The sequence below is a fragment of the Artemia sp. Qi Xiang Cuo genome, chromosome 2 (genome assembly GCF_049724085.1).
Source record: "Artemia sp. Qi Xiang Cuo chromosome 2, ASM4972408v1, whole genome shotgun sequence".
Taxonomy (NCBI): Eukaryota; Metazoa; Arthropoda; class Branchiopoda; order Anostraca; family Artemiidae; genus Artemia; species Artemia sp. Qi Xiang Cuo.
Genome location: NC_142795.1, coordinates 47,584,851 through 47,604,904, shown reverse-complemented (window position 1 = coordinate 47,604,904; position 20,054 = coordinate 47,584,851). Strand labels below are relative to the sequence as shown.

The following is a 20,054-nucleotide window of genomic DNA, read 5'->3' as shown; positions in this document are numbered from 1 at the left end:
TTCACTTAAGGTAAGGTTACAGAAACAGGAAGTTCTGACCCGAAAATATTGGGAAACATTGTATAGACGGAAGATCCAAATTATGCCAGATATATTTTTCTCTTTTATTTTTAATACCACTATTTAGGTTGGGGTAACATAAGGTCTTTGATATTAGCAGACAAATTTATTCGGATTGTTTCATTTTTTTATCAAATTGAAGCATTGCCAAAGAAGAAAAAAAGGATACTTGCTTGATACAGTGACAGAACATCAATGTTCAGCTGTGGTGAATACTAAATATGAAAAAGGAAATATTGTCTTGCCCTTTGACTTGACTTTATCTGCCTGAAAAACTGAAGACTATTTTTTTTTTTTTTTTTTTAAGAATAAACTACGTTTTTTATCTCAAAGAATATGTAAAATTAACTTAAGAAATGATAGAAGGGCATTCAGAAGGAGCTGGAGTAGAATCCCTTTTTCATCCGGACACGTGAAAAATCATATAAAACTATGTATCTTTTGGTTAAATAGTCAAAACAGACAAAGAGAGAAAAATTTATGTAGTTAGCCCCCCCCTCTCTCTCTCTCTCTCTCAAATGGTATAATTGACCCCTTTCAAAAAACTTCCCAACGCCAAAATTCTCCTCCTTGTATTGCATTGTGTGGCCCACTACGAGCCCAGCTTCTTGGGCTAAGTAACCTTCTTATGTTTGTAATGGGTTTTCTTATTTTTCTTTTTAGTATTAATAAATGATTGATTGATTGAACCCCCCCCCCCCCCAGCAGTTCCGGAAAAACAATCTTCCTTCTAATAAACAAGTTTGTCTTAATCTTTTTTTTCTTTCTAGATTTTCATTAATACAAAGTGCACAGTCAGAATTACATTCATTCTACTGACTGCTCCGATAAGATATTCGATCACAACAAAGCACCATTTGTCAAGTAAAAAAAAAAAATGAAAGACTAAACCAAACATTGAACAATATCTAAATCCAAAGCGTCGGTCAAAAATGACAAAAGGTAAAAAAAAAAATCGGTTGAGCCACAATTTTTGTAAATTGCCTCAAGTCATACATGTGGCACAACGTGTTTGGTTTGTTTTAAAAAACTTTTTCTTAATTCTGTCTAATCAATTCAAGTATGCAGTTCATTATTTAAAGGTAGGGCCTAGCAAAACAATTAATGTACCCTTGTGTGGAGGGATATGAAAGGCCGAAAAAAATATGTTATAAGACCACATTGACTAGACACAACAAAAGAAGAGAGAGAGAGAAAAAAAAAACAAGACAAGACTATATAAAACAAAATACACATATCTTGCAAAAAAAGGAAATAAAATATATAAACTGTACATAAAAAAAAGCATAAAAAGCCAAAACTAAAAAAATAACGGATGAAAAAAAACACACTCTTGCATGATAAAAAAAAGAAAAAAGTATTTCCCGAAAAGAATGCGTGAGGTTAAAACGCGAAACATACAAAAATTATCCTATGTATTAAGGGTGCAACCGCAAACCAGCTCCTTGCTTTTCACACAAAGTTCTTACTAGGCCTACTGCTGACAAGACAGCATTTAAATGGTAAAAGATATAGTTAGTTGGAAGTTAGAAGTGTTTTACTCACCAATTGTCTATCCAAATATTTGAACATAAACCGCATTAGTTAATGAAAATGAGTGAATATGTCCTTCTCGGAAGTAGTTTGAAAAAATAACCTTACATTTTTCATCTCATTGCCTTTGAGTAAAAGGATTCATTCTGGATAAACTGATAGCAAGCAAAACCTAAGGTCTGAGAGTGGTTTTATCAGTTTGCAACCGCTCCCATCACATAGAGGATACTTCCTCTATTCGTTTTAAGTTTTAATGTCACTTAATACTTTATTTTAAAACACAAGTTGCGGCCTCCTGCCCCCCTCTTACCTCCTGCTCTTTATTCTCAAATTTGACTTTCATGTAACTCCTGTACGCATAGTCGTTCCTAGGGGGGGGGGGCAACCGGAGCAGTTGCCCCGGGTGCCGTGGCTTGGGAGAGTTGCTATGGCTGGAGAATTTTCCACTTTGATCCCATTTTTCACTTTGATTCGGATTTTCTTGCTTATATTTGAGTCGGAAGGGGGGAGGGGGTGCTGGAATTAATTTTTACCCGAGCACCACCAACCCTAGGTACGGATCTGCCTGTATGACAACGTTTCTGAGATAAGACCACCTCACTCATACTGCACGCTTACGTATTCCTCCAATCGCGGAAGGTTAGAAAGGCTGGGATCCAAAGTTAAGTCTTTCGACGTGATTTTGGAAATGATCGGTGGTGGAAAGGGGAGGGCGGTTCAGTCTCTTGAACTTAGCTAATGGGTAACCAAACCTAGGGATCCACATAGACTAACAAGAGGTAGCTTCGCCTAGGTATAAGGCACTGAAGCTGCCGAGTGAACGGATTGTAGACAATAGAGTGGTAGAGAAAAATCAGGACTTAAAAAATTTTCAACTGACAAACCTGGGATTGACCGCCTAAGATTGATGGTGGTAACTTATGTAGTAATTTACTGCGAAAGGGAACGGATAAACGAAAGTGCTTACTTTCTTCTGAAACTCATTAGGCTGGTTTGAACAGTCAAGGAGATGTTAACCTTCCCAGTCCATACGGTAAGAGTCAGTTTCATACTTCAGCGGACCTCCTACTTTTGGATCTTAAAAGTTTGCTAGCATTTTGAACAATCAAAGCCAGTGCTAAAAATTTATAGTCTCCTATACTGTAGCTCTGTCGCGAATAAATTTCAAATATATTCTAGTTCTTTCGTAATTAAAGTCAATAATAGAGTGAGTAGAAGCGGTAATAGAGTGAGTAGTGTTGAGGGCCTACAAGCCCTCTTTGAACCTCAAACCAGGCAGATTAGAAATTTTTATATAATTCCGTTCCAAATAAGGTGCAATGTGTTTACCTCTCAGCTAAAAAGTTGATTTTGAACGGCAGACTACCTACCACCACCCCCTTCTGTTGTCCTTTTAGATGCTCCCCTAAACAATGATAGAGATTTCAAAAAGCTGTTTTATTCGGAATAGCCACAAAGTGTAATAGCTATGCCACTGGGGATGCCATTCCCTCATAGTTCCCAGGGCAAGGAATGTTATTTTTCAATTTGTGCATTTTTTACACGCAGGATTTATCATTGAAAAAGAGGAGAATGTTTGATCCTGCTTGGGTTCAAAAAGGCTAAGGGTATCGAGGTAAAATTTCAGGAAATGTTGAGGGGAATGTTGATCTAAATCAAAAGAAAATATATGTATCCAAGTTATCGAAAAGGCGTATCTGCAATATTTTACAAACGGAAAGGGTATTAACTTGAAACTTTCAGGACCACTACTACTACTGCAACTATTGCGGCTGCAAGTGAGACTGCTTGCCACTGCTTCCAACTGCGACAACTTGCACCTGACTGCATGAAACTGCTAGTACATTCACTTATGACTATTTTCAGGGAATGTTGAGGGAGATTTTGACTTTGAAACTTTAAGGTTGAAGAAAACGTCACTTCGATGTTTCGATACATTGATGAAACTTGGTGTGGAAATAAAAATTATGTTGAATTAGAGAATGTTGAAAAACTTAAAACTTATGCATTCAAAAATGAACAGAAATTAATTTTTAAAAAATTCCAAAAAAGAAGTTTTATTTGTGTCCTATGATTAAAATATACGAAACAAAAGAATTGTATCATAAATACAACAAAATTATTAGAGAAAGCTGCTAGAATCAAACAAAAGGGGAAAAGCTTATCGAAAACTAAGATTAAACGAAAATGACATTGAGCAAAACTAAAATATCAATAAAAGAAAAAATAATAAGCATGAGAGTGACTTTGTTCATTAATACCTCATGAACCACTCATGTTCCTGGTCCTTAAAATTACTTTCCAGTATATTGTAGGCACAAACATTGATATGAAACTTTCGCTCGTAGGTTTCATCTAAAATAGCAATACCGTTTTTGGCGAAACAAAAGGGTTTAATAATGCACTTGGAAGAAGGGGCTTCGAAGAAAAATAAGTGTATCATCACGTTTTTTTTCAATTTTAGAGCAGTAAAGATCCAAATGAGGCCCAAGGACAAATACCCAGGTTCCCCCTACATTAGAAATCGTTTTAAATAGAAACTGTTCAATTACAACAAGGTAATAAGAATTAGGATCACGTTCAGGTAGTAAGCTACAATTATTTCACGCTCTCCACAATTATTAGAACAAAAAGAAAGAATAAATAAAAGAAGAGATATGCTAAAAAAAAACATGGCTGTATTAGCAGGGGTAGTTTTACCAGATCCTTGCAAACAAAAAGCCCATAGGGAAAGTAATTAAGTTCTAAGGACAGTCGGGTTAGATAACAAAACCACAAACAACAATAATCCCAAATCAGGGAGATATTTTCAGTCAGCGGACCAATATTCACAGGAGAAAAAAGCCAAATTTTCAGAATAGACCATCACTCCAGTGTCCTTAGTCCGAGATAAATCTTGAAGAAAAAAAAAGACTTCTTGACAAAGGCAAAAAAGGGACAGTCTTACAATCTTTCCGAGAGTTTTTCAATGTAAAAAAAGGATATTAAAAAAAAGTCACAGTCGATAAAGATACGGAACTTTTCGTGAGACATGATTTGGGAACAATGATTCAAAAGGCTTCATTTGAGACTTTTGTAAATATCATGCTTATCCTCTAAATTAAACAACGCAAGTTCCACTGGTTGGTTCAATCCGTATTCTTCCATTTTTATTGGTTCGCAAAATTTTTGAACATCATGTTTTTCTCCAAAATGTGCTTGCTCCCTTTTCACGCTCCGAAAAACAGTTAGGAAACATAGTTTATGATTTTGATATTATTTTGCTGCATCTTACCTATGTGAAAAAAAACATTAGTTTTATAAACAACCAGTATCTAGTCCATTCCCAAAAAAACCAAGCACATTTATCTGGTTTCCGCTCTCCTGTAAAATTTACGTTGTATAGCACTCGCCTTATCGGAAAAAACAGTCAATTTATCGGAAAAATAATATTCCAAGAGGTTAACTATTAGAAACAGAACATAAGATTAATTACATCTGCAATTGCAAAAAAAAAGAAAGTAAAAAAATTGAATGTGTAAGCGATTTGCTATTTGTGTTTTAGTTTTGGTCACTTTTTTACTGTTAAACTGGGATAATTACTTTTTTAACTTTCAGTTAGTTAGTTCAGATGTCGTCCAGGCTGTTTTTACTCTCTTTTTTTTGTTATTAAGTATTCTCCTCGTTTTGCTTTTCTTTTAATTCTTCGAGCTTTTACTGCATTGAAGACGACAGCGCAGATGGTTTTACCAAACTATCTGCTTTTTGGAGTTTTTTTTTATCCTAATAAGTGGGGGTTAAATATGAAAACCTGCTTCAAATACTCTAAAAAGTATAAAAGAAATTGCTGCTCCCATATAAAACTTATAAGGATAAAAATGAACGCATAGAGCACTCAAGATATTAAAAGTAGTAAGCACTTTCCGAAATTCGTGGTGGTGTAATCTTTATGTTCATATTGAAGGACATGGTGTCGTAAATGTCACTGAATTATTATAAATATGTCCTGGCTGTCCTACCCTTTCATTTCTAGGGTCAGAAATTTTCTACTTTTCAAGATATCATGAACAATTGTATTTTACTTTTAAAATATATTTGGATGTATATATAAGCGTTTTTTTCAAAACTTTTTAGATTTTTATTTATTCAAATTTGTTTTCACTGGCTGAAAATATTTCGTCACTCTCGCATTATCAACTGTTTTTGGTAAAAACGATAAAATTCTAGGATCGCAGCTGAGCGTTTTCAAGGGGAAAACGCTCCTTTTCTGTGATATGGGGCAAAATTTCTCAAGTCTACAGAGCATGTTTCAGTATAATTGAAATGTCTTGGATACATAAAAAATGCTTATATGCATCCGACAAAGGAACGAAAAACTAATGAAAACGGAATCAATGAAGGAAGTAATACTAACCTTCTTTTTATGAACAATTAGACAAGTGACAAGAAATAGCCTTTATCCTTTCTGCTTTCTGTTTACTCTCTTATTTCTACTCTTTACTGTTCACATAATTTCGTGGTTTAGAGTTTGCCAGGAGACATAAACTCTTAAGCACTTTCAACATTACTGATGTCAGACATCATCACCTGAAGCAAATCATTGACATATCAGTGTCTTCCTAGGCATGTGTGGTGTGTTTGTGAAAAAAATTTGGCTCGGGTCTGAAAATGGAAGCTCTGACAACAGTGTATACCCCACGAGACATGACAAGGAATTCAAACAACAAAGCCACTTCAAGTAAAAACACTTTAAAAATTATATGGAATGGCTATACAAGCCAGTGCTTTCCAAATCGCAAGCCCAGCAAATCGGACCTTCAACCCCGGCGAAATGTAACTCTTTTAAAACAATTTTTTATTTTGAGGATCGAGGGTCAAATCCCAATATGAGCGACCTAAAGGAACATTGAGTGTGAAGCCTATGTATTTCACAAATGACTTCCAAATTTTACCACAGTTTGTACTATACACTTTCCGAGTTTGTTGATGACAAAGTTAATATTGGTTATGCTGGTTTTTCCTAAAATTAAAGGCATATATGCAAGATTAGGACTTGAGCACAAAATTGTCAAAACTGTTCCTTACAGAACAGCAAAAAATTAGCAAAAAAAGGATGCACAACAAATTTCTAACATTACTCTCTTTTACACATCCATTTAAAAAAAAAATAAGAAAAAAATATTATATGACTAGCCTATTTTAGAAAATCAATAGCAAATAACGATTGATTGCAAAAACAACATACCATCTTTATTAGCTGTAGTTATTTGGGCAAGAACCCAGAATTCTTGATTGTAAGCAGTCACTTCAGGCAACTGAAAAGCAAAAGGACCACCAGGAATATAAGGCTCTTCATCATGAACTTGAACTTCAGTAACTGATGTCACAGAAGGACCTAAATTTAGAACCATTTTTTAAAAGCTGAAGGCTACTCCCTCCTGATAAACAAAATATTCACAGGGGATATAACAAAATGCAACTGATTTACAAGTGGTTACATATGTTACAAAAAAGAAAAATAGGAAGTTTACTATTTAGACATTTTTATTCAACTAGACTTTATGCTTCTACTCTTTAAGCTAAAATAAAAGGGAGGCTTTGATGAAATGAATATCCATTTTCAAACAATTCATAATAATTATTGTTGAAAATATGTCACTGAAGTGGGGTCATTGAAACATTAGTCTTCACTGAAATCAGCCCTTGCACAATGTTAGTATTGACAAGGAACACTCTTTTCTTACTGTCTATTACAATGAACAACTTGATTATATGATTAAGCCAAGATTTTTGAAGAAATTGCAGCATACAGATAACAATGGATTCAAAAATTTGTCAAAGCTGTATATATGTCAGGAAGGGTGGTAATGGTGGTATACCATGAAGCATCTATCTTATAATGACAGAAAGATACAACTGTAACAGGGTCTATACTACCAAGATGATTGATCTAATCTGGACAAAGGATTAAATGATCCCACCTTTTCCAAATATTATTACAAAACCAAAAATTTGATCTAATCATCTCCAACTTTAATATAAAATCAAAATTTTAAAGCTCTTTTGAATCAATACTGTTTAAAAATCATTTACTACTACAACACCCAAAAACCTTATTGTGGCACAAAAACGCCTGAAGTCAACAGTGCATCCTCCTCCTTCACCCCACTCTAGTCAAGGGTTTACTCTTTATTCTTCCCCATTAAGTTTCCATCTACTTTGAATTTAATCAAAATAACTCTTACAACCCCATTCAATAATGTCTTGGTATGATTTGTCACATGTAGATTTTTGAATAGCATGATTTTTGGCAATTCATAAGTCTGCACCTGTAAAGTGTGACCTATTGTTCCAAAACGTCTATTAGAGGTAAATGAATATTTTCATTTTAAACAATTCCAGAAATTTTTAAAACTAGGGGCACTAATTTTCATCAATAATTTCTACCTTTTAAATTCATTTTACAACAGATAGCTGTTCTAAAACTAAAAAAAAAATAATTAGTAACAGGTGAAACAATGTATTCAGTTTTCAGTAAAACAACAAATGATACTCTAACAGCACCTCTAGGGATGGGGGCCTTCTATCCTTTAGTGGAGCAATATACCAGGTTTCAGCAAAATAAAATGCATTTTGTAGCAAAAATGGTAACTAAACTAATATTCCAATACAAGAGGCATCTCAAAGTTAATAAGAATTATTTCCCCTACTTGACTAATGAAATGTGAAATGAATGAACCGCCATCTGATTGTCCTAATCTCTACAGTCAACAGGTCCAGTGTTCATGCTTTTCACTCCATGTTTGTATTTTTTGCTATGATAATTCACCTTATTCAAAATTGTATTGACATATAATAAGACAGAGGGGAAGTTTTCCACCATTTCATGTTTTGTTTTATACATGCTATAAATTTTTAAAAATTAGCTTCAATGCCATGAAAGATCAGTGGGTCCTATGACAATTGTTATTTGGATTAGAATGGGGTTTAGTGGCATGAATCTATAAACTCAGCCAGAGTCAACCTAGCTTTAAATGGGTACCTGGAGAAACCTGGGGAAGGTAAACAGGAAGGGTGTGTAAAAGCACAGGATGGCTGGCCTCCAAAACCCTCATTGCACTTCCTGGCTGAAGGGCCATGAAATGGATACCAACACTACTGGTAGGGACTGTAAAGTCCAGTGCTGTATGCTTTACCGTTTTCTTTACCTTACCTATGACAATGTAGTGCCTAGAAAAGCAGCCAAATAAAAAGACAATAAATTAATTTACCTGCTATGCCAATGAACAGAGCAACACCCAAAAGGCCAAATAAGCCAGTAAAGAGAAGTCCAAAATCTCCTTTCTTTAATGAATATAACCTCATTTGAGCTGATCTAAAACAAAGAAATAGGATATGTGATATGAAGTCAAAAAACAAATAAAATCCGGGTGAGACAAAACTTTTACCCCAAAAGGGTTATAATAGCCTTTAGATCTAAAAAAAACATAATAAATGTATATTGGAAAGAATCTTAGTCAGATTTTTCATTTAAAACATATATTTGTTCAATTTGTGTTTAAACAGGAACACAGAAGCATGTTGATGCACACCATATGTATAAAGAAGCTTTCATTTCATGGAAGAGGGGGGGTAAATTCTTCAAATCTTTAAAGAACAGGAAAGTTATATGACTTAATATTTCTTCTCAATGCCCATTTTAAGCCAATTTCTGGTTTCTTCAAACATCTTGTCAGCAACTTCCTCCTTGTACCCAGCAGCTTATTTTCTTTTCTTGCATTGCTTTTCAAGAGCTTCTATTCTTTGCTTGGTGAAAAAAAGTTCACTGAGCATTTGCTTTTCTTTTTCTGCAACTTTCAATTGTTCTTCTTCACTCTGTTTTTGAAGGTTTCTAGTTCTTAGAACTTTCTCAAACAAAATTCCCCTTCTGCTCCACTGGAGGGGGGATCCCTAATGCCCCTTTTTTTATATGTTTCTTTAAGTCCATTTTTTTAATTGTATATATTACCTAATTCTTTTTTATCTTTACCAGTTTTTTACCTTATTAACTTTATTTGATACTGCATTTTAACTACTCTGACTAAGGAATGATTTTCCATTTTGTTAATGTTGTTTTGGCATTGTCAGTTTTCTCAAGAACTGTGCAGCTGACAATAAAAGGGGAGCCAGAACTAGAATGTGAACTCCTTTGTCTATTTAGGGAGCCTCCTAACTTCTGAAAACAATTGCTCAAAAGCAATCAAGCAAAGACTTAGCCTGGCTAGCACCAGCTCCAAAAACCTCTGGCCAATTTCAAAAAGCAAAGTTGTGTCAACTACCATAAAGGCACAGCTCTTCAATTACCTTATAATCCCAGTTGCCTTGTACTCAAGCAAAACTTGGTCAATAAAGGCTGATGATGAGTGAAGAACCTCTGCATTTGAAACTGAATGCCTTAGATCCATTACAGGGATTACCTATGTTGACCAAGTCTCAAACAAGACCTCCAAAAAATATTAGATTGCCCCCAAACCATCATGGACCAAATCAAAAGTCAACAACTCTACTGGTTTGACCCTATTCAGTAAATGTCATCTGATCAGCAACAAAAATCACCTTTGAAAGATGGGTTCTTGACATGTGCCCCAAAGGATGACCTTGTAAGAGATGGACCAACAACATACTGGCCACAACTTCCCTCAACTCCTACATCTAGCCCAATACAGAATGAAATATCATTGCCAAATTTATTGTCTGCTTAGATGAGAAGAAGCCCTAATACAGCTACAAATGCTAAACAGGACTAAAGTCAAGTTAAGCAAGTCATTTCAAAGTAAACTCCTAATATTCTTTTATATTAGAAAGCTTCTAACATTCTTGATCTGATCATCAGAGGCAACGCTATAGCATTGCCTATAGTAGAGGCCATATGGCTCCAATATTTTATTATTTATTATTTTTTCCCCAGAGGCACTTCATATGGAAGGGGTCGTCGTAGAAACTTCAAAGGGGGCTCATTCGATTGGAAATCGATAGTTCTAATGCCCTTTTTAATTGTTGAATTTTTTTGGTGGGACAATAGCCCCCCCCCCCACGCCCATCATTTCTTCCATCGCATCTGTTCAAACTTTTGAGATATTTATTTTGTTCAACGTAGCTATTATTAAGATAAGAAATGTATTTTTGTGGAGGACACTTCCCAACAACCATTAGGACGAGGGTTTTAAGTAATGCTCGAAGAACAAACAAGGTTTTTTATAGAAAGTTTTTTCGTAGAAACTTCAAAATAGGCTCATTCAATAAGAAACTCAAAGGGCTAGTGCCCTTTTTAATAGTCAAAAGTGATTGGAGAGTATCTAACCCCCTCTCATGCCCACCTTTTCCCCCAACACATCCAATCAAAATTTTGAGATAGCCATTTTATTAAACGTAGTTTGAAGTTCTCAAAATTAGGTCTTTGAGGATGACAACTCCCCCACAGCCCTCAGGGCAAGGGTTGTAAGTTTTGCCCTGGGGGCATATATGGTTTTGTATAGACAAAGTGTTCATAGAAACTTCAGAAAGAGCTCATTCGACTGGAAATTTAAATGGCTAGAAACTTCAAAAAAGGCTCATTCAATAAGATATTCAAAGGGCTAGTGCCCTTTTTAATAGGTAAAAGTGATTGGAGGGCAACTAACCCCCCTCTCACGCCCTGCTTTCCCCCAAACACATCCAATCAAAATTTTGAGATAGCCATTTTATTAAACGTAGTTTTAAGTTCTCAAAATTAGGTCTTTGAGGATGACAACTCCCTTACAGGGCAAGGGTTGTAAGTTTTGCCCTGGGGGCATATATGGTTTTGTATAGACAAAGTGTTCATAGAAACTTCAGAAAGAGCTCATTCGACTGGAAATTTAAATGGCTAGTTCCCTTTTAATAGTCGAAAGTGATTCTAAGACAACCGACACCCCTTCCATGCCCACCATTTGCCCAAACAAATCCAATCAAAATTTTGATATAACCATTTTCTTCAATATTGTTGAAAGAACTGGAAATTATGTCTTTGAGCAGGACATTCCCCCCACAGTCTTCAGGGGCAAAGGTTATAAGTTATGCGCTGAGGGCATACGTGGTTCTTGTTGGAGTAATGCTCGTTTAAAACTCCAGAGAGGGCTCATTTGATTAAAAACTGAAAGCCCTAGCTCAATTTTTAAGCGTCGAAAGATATTGGAGGCTAACCAGCCCCCCCCCAACCCTTTTTCCCAAATGCATCCGATTAAAGTTTTAAGATAGCCATTTTGTTAAAAATAATTCAAAGATCATGTAACAAAAATTCCAGTGTAGAAAATTCCAGGCGTTGTAAGTTATGCCCTGGGGGCATATATGGGTCTTATGGAAGGGGTGTTTATATTAACTTCAAAGAGGGATCATTTGATTGCAAATTGAAAGTTATAGTTCACTTTTTAAGAGTCAAAAGAGATTGGAGGGCACCTCGCCCCCCCCCCCCACGCCCTTTTTTCCTCAAACCCAACCGATAAGAACTGAGATAGATTTTTTTTTTTAATAGTTCAAAGACAGTGCCCTGGGGGAATATATGGTTCTTATTGAAGGGAAGCTTATAAAAAGTTCAGAGATGGCTCATTTGTTTGTAAATTGAAAGTTCTAGTTCATTTTTAGAGTCAAAAGAGATTGGACGGCAGCTAGCCCCTCCCCACAGCCCTTTTCCTCCAAATGCATCCAATAAAATTTTGTGATAGCCATTAAGTTAAAAATTGCTCCAAAGTAGGATAACAAAAAGTAGGTGTCATCACAACCCCCCAGGGCCCAGGGGCAAGTGTTGTAAGTTATGCCCTAGGGCATATATGGTTCTTGTGAAAGGGATGCTTGTACAAACTTCAGAGAGAGCTCATTTGATTGGAAATTGAAAGTTCGAGCTCACTTTTAATAGTCGAAAGAGATCCGAGGGCAGATAGCCCCCCTCCTCCCATGCCTTCTTTTTCCGAACCCATCTGATGAATATTTTGAGATGGACATTTTGTTAAAAGTAGTTCAAAGGTCAATGCTCTAAGGGCATGTATGGTTCTTATGAAAGGGAGGCTTGTATAAACTTCATAGAGGGCTCATTTGATTGGGAATTGAAAGTTCTAGTTCAATTTTTAAGAGTCAAGAGAGTTAAGGGCAACTAGCCTCCCCCCCCATCGCCCTTTTCCCCAAACCCATCCACTACAAATTTTGAGAAAGCAAGTTTTTTGGAAATTGTTCAAAAATTAGATAACAAAACCTCCAGGGCCCGGGGGATAGGCGTTGTAAGTATTGTCCTGGAGCCATGTACAGTTCTGATGAAAGGGATGCTCATATAGACTTCAGAGAGGGCTCATTTGATTGGAAACTGAATGTTCTAGTTCAATTGTTAAGAGTCAAAATGTATCCAAGGGCAACAAGCCCCCCCCCACACACACACACACACCATACTGTCTATGCTAAAGTTTTCTTTTTAATGCCAATATGCTGCCCCCACCCCAATAGACTTCAATAAGGTGAAGTTTTGTATGGGAAGAAAATTAAAAGTTTCAAGAAATTTTGAAGGGATGTTAAGACACATCAAAATACACTAATAAGAACTAGATAAAGAATTTTCTATTCAATTACTCACAGAAATTCTCTCAAACTGAAAATACTAAAATAATTAAAATTACAGCCATATTTAAAAAAGGTTAAAATACATACTTTGCAATAAATGCTAAATTATTGTGGCACAAAAAATCCATAAAATCGTCTAATCAAAACAATCCTGCTGCTTCTGCACCAACAAATGAAATAGCCTAACTACTGTCTTTTGAAGCCATTTTTTCCATCCATTCATTGTTGCATGAAAAAATCATGTTTGATTTATCAGAGGCATGTAATTAAGTTGTCTATAGCAAAGACCATAAAGCTTCAATGTTTTATTATTATTAATTTAATAAAACCTTGCATAAAAATAAGTTTTCTAAGAAAAGTAAAGAGCCATATTGAACTCAGGACCAACAGAAATTAATTCCTATTATAGTTAAAACTCAAAAAGACCAGAAATTACTGTTAAAGAATAAACAAAACCCCGAACAAACAGAAATTAAAATTAACTATCTCAAAAACATAAATGAATGAATAAATCTTATATAGCTTCAATACTTTTTTATTTTTGCCTCCAGAGGTGCTTTATATGCAAGGGTTAAAAATACCATTTTGTTCAAAAAAAAGTTGAAAGGTTAAATAACACAAAACTCTGGTGTCAACAAAACCCCCCAGGGCCTGGGGGCAGGAAGGGATTCTTGTACAAACTTCAGAGAAGGCTCAATTGATTGGAAATCGGAAGTTCTAATCCAGCTTTTAAGAGTCAAAAGTGATCAAAGGGCAACTAACCCCCCCCATGCCCTTTTTCCACAAAATACATCAAATAAAAATTTTGAGGTAGCCATTTTGTTAAAAAAAAAAGTTCAAAGGTTAGATAACAAAAACTCTGGGGTCAACACATGTTGTACAAACATAATATTTGTAATATAATTCGTTTCATAATTAATTAATCATTAGTTATAATAATTATATATAAATAAGTTATGTATATATACATAAGTATACATGATATATAATCATAAGTTATACCTGGGGGGCATATATAGCTGTTTTGGAAGAAATTCTCATATAAACTTCAGAGAGGGCTGATTTGATTGGAAATTGGAAGTTCTAGTTCAGTTTTTAAGAGTCAAAAGTGATCAAAGGGCAACTAGCCCCTCCCCCACGCCCTTTCCTCCCCAAATACATCAGATAAAAATTTTGAGGTAGCCATTTTGTTAAAAAAAAATCAAAGGTCAGATAACAAAAACTCCAGGGTTGACACATGTTGTACAAACATAATATGTGTAATATAATTCGTTTCATAACTAATTAATCATTTGTAAAAAAAAAGTTATTTAAAATCAATGAATCAATACAAATGTAGAGCATTGACCTATGAAAATCTGTTCAGAAAATATTGAAAAAGTAGTCAATGAAAAATATTCACGCCAAATCTTATTTCGTTTCAGACAGACGGATAAACCCATCCATTGAAAATTTGAGGTGACTATTTTGTTAAAAATAGTTCAACCATCCATATTAAAACACCTAGGTCAACACAACCCCCCAGGGCCCAGAGACAGGCGTTGTTAAGTTATACTCTGGGGATATATATGGTTCTTATAGAACGGATACTCATATAAACTTCACAGAGGGCTAATCTGATTGAAAATAGAAAGTTCTAGTTTACTTTTAAAGAGTCAAAAGAGACCTAAGCTTAATTAGTCCCCACATGCCTTTTTCAATTTAAGTTTCCATATTCCTTTTTTCAATTTAAGTTTCCATATTCCTTTTTTCAATTCAAGTTTCCATATTCAATTTAAGTTTCACTCCTTTGTTTTCATTGATTGTTTATTTAATTTCTGTTTATTTTAAGTTTCATTTATACTTCAATAGGAAAATATTTTTTTTTTGTTTTAAGCTTGATTTTCATATTCAATATAAGCATTACTTTCTTTAAGCTCTATTTATTCATTTATATTATTACTTGTTGTATATTTTTGCTATGATTGTTTATTTAATTTCTATTTATTTGGGTTTCATTTATTCTTTAATAGTAATTTCTGGTTGTTTGAGTTTGAATTTTAAAAGGTATTTGTATCTGCTGAGCTTATGTTTAAAATGACCTTTACTTTTCTTCGAGAAACTTATTTTTCGGAAAGTTTTTTTAAATAATTTACAGTTAAAAGTATAGATTGATGGGGAAAATCATGGATAATTTCCTAGCTTATGGGGCTTTATGCCATCTTGGAAAGTAGTTGACTAAGGTAAATGTAACTCTCAGGAATATATCCAGAGCCATAATGTTCTCATAGCAAGATTTGTATTAATCTAGCCAAGTGGATTTGTGAGCTGGATATAGGATCCATTGTCTGAGAGGGCAAGGGTTTGAATCCTACAGTATCCAATTCTTTGGGTTGGGACAGGGTCAATGGTGTGACTATGTAAGCTCAGCCAGAGTCGACCCAGCTTTAAATGGGTACCTGGAGAAATCTGAGGAAAGTAAACAGGAAGGGTGTGCAAAAGCACAGGATGGTTGCTCCCAAACCCCCCATTGCACTTCCTGGTTGAAGGGCCAGGAAACAGAGGTCAGCACTGCTGGTAGGTACTGTAAAGTCCAATGCCATATTCTTTACTTTTTTTTACCTACCTCTATTCCTTATCTCTCCAGAGGGCCTTTGATGACCTTCAATAATATTTGTGCTATAAAAGTGAAAGCTTGTAAAATAGATCTTATGATCAAATGAGGCACAAGAAGTGTTTTGAGAATTCTATCTGCTTAGTCTCAATTTATAAGGTTTGAAGAATCTATGGATTGATTCTTAAATCTAGGGGGAGGGGGAGAAACCCTTGATATAGTTTGAAATTGCACTGAAAAACAGGAACTCTATTTTTAAAAGCCAATGTTAATGGAAAAGGGATTGAAAACTCAAAACTAAAATCATAGTTTTTTTTTCAGAATTACAACAAATATTGCAAATTACAAGATAGGCTATCATTTATGTGGTTTTCTGAACTCATAGAAATAACAAAACGGTATAAAAAAAAATAAAAGGGTATAAAAACAAACTTATAGCAACAATTTCAAATGATTTACACATTTTCTTGAAAGCATGGCAAAAATTGTAATTTTTTTCTTTTGATTTAAAAAAGAAGGATAAAGGAGGAAAGATTTGAGGATAAAGGTTCTCCCCTTTGATAATATGTTAACTAGGATCATTATACAGATTTTAAAGTAAGAATTATTTTCTTAACATGTCTCTTTATCATAGGCCACAATTGTAAATTTTTACCTAAATTTGGGATTGTGGCCCCTGATAAGGAGACATGTTAAGAAAACAATTCTTACTTTAAAATATGTGTAATGATCCTAGTTAACATATTATCCAAGGGGAGAACCTTTATCATCAAGTCTTTCCTCTTTTTTCCTTATTTTTCCAACTTAAAAGAAAAGAAATTTCTATTTTTGCATCCTTTCAACCCAATGTTTAAATCTTTTGAAATTCTTGCTACAAATTGTTTTTTATAGATGGCATTCATCCTGATAATTGTTAATTTGGTTATTTTTAAATGATAGATAAAGCAGTGGCGAAAATACAAAATATTGCTATAAACATACAAACAGTTTTTTTAAAAATTTATGAATTTCTTAAAACTTATATATTACCAGAGTATATGCCCCCACCCTCCTAATGTGCAAATATATAGCCAAAATTGAATTCTGAACCTAAATACAACCAAATGAACTTACCCAAACCCCTAAATATATTCAAATCATGTTATATATTTGTACATAAGGGGGGTGGGGGCAAATTTCATTTGTGATGTAAATGAAGATTATATTGGGAAACAGAGTGCACTTTTGGTTATATATTTGCACAGGAGGGGGGTGAGGGTATAATATTTTTATTAATGATTGAAAATGGTGAGACAAAAATACAAAATTGCCACTTTTCACCACTGCTTTATCTATCATTTAAAAAAATGGAATTAACAATGACTAGGATGAATGCTATCTATAAAAAACAATTTATAACAAAAATTTTGAAAGATCTACACATTGGGTTGAAAGCATGCAAAAATAGAAATTTTGTTTCTTTTAAGCTGGAAAAAGAGGAAAGATTTGAGGATAAAGGTTCTTACCTTGGATAGTATGTTAACTAGGATCATTATAAAAATTTTAAAGTAAAAATTGTTTTCTTAACATGTCTCCTTATCAAGGACCACAATCCCAAATTTAGGTAAAAACCTACAATTGCAGCCTATGATAGAGACATGTTAAGAAAATAATTCTTACTTTAAAATCTGTATAATGATTCTAGTAACATATTATCAAAGGGGAGAACTTTTGTCCTCAAATATTTCCTCTTTTTCCCTTCTTTTACTAACTTAAAAGAAAAAAATTGCAATTTTTGCCATGCTTTTGAGAAAATGTGTAAATCTTTTGAAATTGTTGCTATAAGTTTGTTTTTATAGATGACACTGAATCCTGTTATTAAGTTCTATTTTTTTAAACAAGATTTTAAAATACACTTCTAATACATCAATGAATATCTTAGAACCTATATACTAACAGAATATAAACCCCCACTGCCCTAGTGTGCAAATATATACACAAAATTACATTTTGAGTCTAAATATAATCTTCATTTGTATCACAGATGAATTTTATTCCCACCCCCATGATGTGAAAATATATACCCTGATTTTGATATGTTTAGGGGTTAAGGTTAAGTTCATTTGGTTATGTTTAGATTCAGAATGCAATTTTTGGTATATATTTGCACATTAGGGGGCTGAGGGTACATACTCTGTTAGTATATAGGTTCTAAAATATTCATCAATGTCTTAGAACTGTATTTTAAATTTTTGTTTAAGAAATGAAACTTAAAAACAGGATTCAACATCATCTATAAAAACAAATTTATAGCAACAATTTCAAAAGATCTACACATTGTGTTAAGAGCATACAAAAATAGAAATTTCTTTTCTTTTAAAGTTGAAAAAAGGAGGGAAAAAGAGGAAAGATTTGGGGACAAAGGTTCTCCCCTTGGATAATATGTTAACTAGGATCATTATATATACCTTAAAGTAAGAATTGTTTTCTTAACATGTCTCTTTATCATAGGCCACAATTGTAAATTTTTATCCAAATTTATACCTACCTTGGCAATAAATTCCCAGAATACATTTTTAGCCATAGATTCATTGCTGAAAGTTTTATTCACCTAACTGAACTACTTTCTCAGATAGCAAGAAGCCCATAAACTAGAATTTTACCTATTTTTCAGTTTCCTGCATATTATAGAGTATGAGACATATCTGAAGCCTATATATGGGACCATCAGATGAGGATGCACTGTCACAGATATGAGTTTGATAGCCAATTAATAAAACAATATGGAATAGCAAATCAAATTGTAATACTTTTTATTCTTAACAGGTTTGGTTCTAAAGAGCTACCTAACTAGAATTTTACCAGTGACTATAAGACTTAAACTAACAAGAAAAATAAAGGAAGGAGGCATCCCAACCCTAGAGAAGACTGGTAGACCCAAAGGTGAAATTTTTAGAATTGGTAGTTTTCAGAGTAGCACACCTTTCTGCCCGATCATGACAGTAAGAAGGAGCAATGTATCTGCTAAAATTAGAAATGAAACTGAATGCTAAGTTTTTCGAAAATTTGTGATCCATTTCTTATATGTCCTTTTCTTCTTCTATTAGTGTTGGGCGATATTCGATATCGATATCGATATATCGATATATCGGACGAAATATCGATATCTAATATCGAAACGTAAATATCGATATCGAAAAGGATATTTCGGAATTTTCCAGTATTTTCAGCTTTTCTCGCCATCTACTCGTGAACGACCAACAGAAAAGGTCCCACAGAGAAAAGAGTTTTCCAAATCTTCCAGAAGAAGAAGAATAACCTATGAAATCCAATGACTCATAAGACGGAGCTAATGAATGCTCCAGAAACGTTGAAATAAACAACAATGACATTGTCATTCCTTATCATTCCACAGTTTGTATTTTTTTTAATGGAATGATTGAAACTTTTGTTAACTAACAGAGGAATGTCCGATTTTATCTAGTTTTATTTAGAATTTACCGCAATTTTCAAAAAATCATAATATGTCTGTGTTGGTAAGTACATTTTCATGCTGGAAGTGCAATATCCTACAAATATATGTAATTAGTCTCAGTTAACAAGTTTTCTTGTCATATTTACAAGTTGAATCAAGAAGGCACACTTGTGCCTCTTTAAAGAGGCGACCCACCACAATGTTAAGCGATATCCAGTCCTAGAGTTTGCAGAGAGACAGAGGTGATTGCATTTTGTAGCCCAAGCTCAAACTAAGAAACGTGCGAAATTCCACCCTCCCCCGACTTTATCTTCATGGGATAAACTGGGCCGGAAGTTTCGACCCTCCCACCACAGCCCCCCTTTAACGCTGTCCGATCGGGCTGAAATTTAGAGGTTAAGCTTTACTAGGGCCCGGGAGCTTATCCCCGAAATTTCAGCTCAATCCGATCACTCCTTCCCTGTTTTGCAAAAACCAGATATAGCCACTTAATGTTCATTTCTCTTTTTTTTTATTAGCCACGCCTACAGGCCACAGTTGGCAATGGATCAGGGTGAATGAGGACTCATTCGAAGCGGAATTTGACCTGTTAGGGCCTTTTGATATTTTCAGACCGAAAAAATTATCCCCCGAATTTAAATTTACGAAAAACCTCGTTTTCCTATAAGAGCCCATGGTAAATTTTCCTACCATAGCCCCCCTTTAACGTTGTTCGATCAGATTGACATTTGGAGGCCAAGATTCTCTGGGGCCTGGGAGCTCATCCTCAAAATTTCAACTCCGTCTAATCACATCTTCCCTGTTTTCCAAAACCAAATATCAAGTTTTGTGGGG

At 34.4% G+C, this 20,054-nt stretch overlaps 1 protein-coding gene across 2 annotated transcripts in view; it reads right to left on the bottom strand.

Moving 5' to 3' along the window:
• Positions 1-18,834, bottom strand: part of LOC148955295 (transmembrane protein 181) — an 85,243-nt gene extending 66,409 nt beyond the window's left edge. For both annotated transcript variants that reach the window (XM_089108134.1, XM_089108135.1), the window contains exons 1-4: positions 18,728-18,834; positions 8,844-8,947; positions 6,818-6,967; positions 3,855-3,948 (exon numbers count right to left, since the gene is read on the bottom strand). In XM_089108134.1, the coding sequence (XP_088964260.1) occupies positions 3,855-3,948; positions 6,818-6,967; positions 8,844-8,947; positions 18,728-18,822 (443 nt within the window). In that variant the 5' untranslated portion in view covers positions 18,823-18,834. The remainder of the gene's footprint in view (positions 1-3,854; positions 3,949-6,817; positions 6,968-8,843; positions 8,948-18,727) is intronic.
• Positions 18,835-20,054: the final 1,220 nt, after the last annotated feature.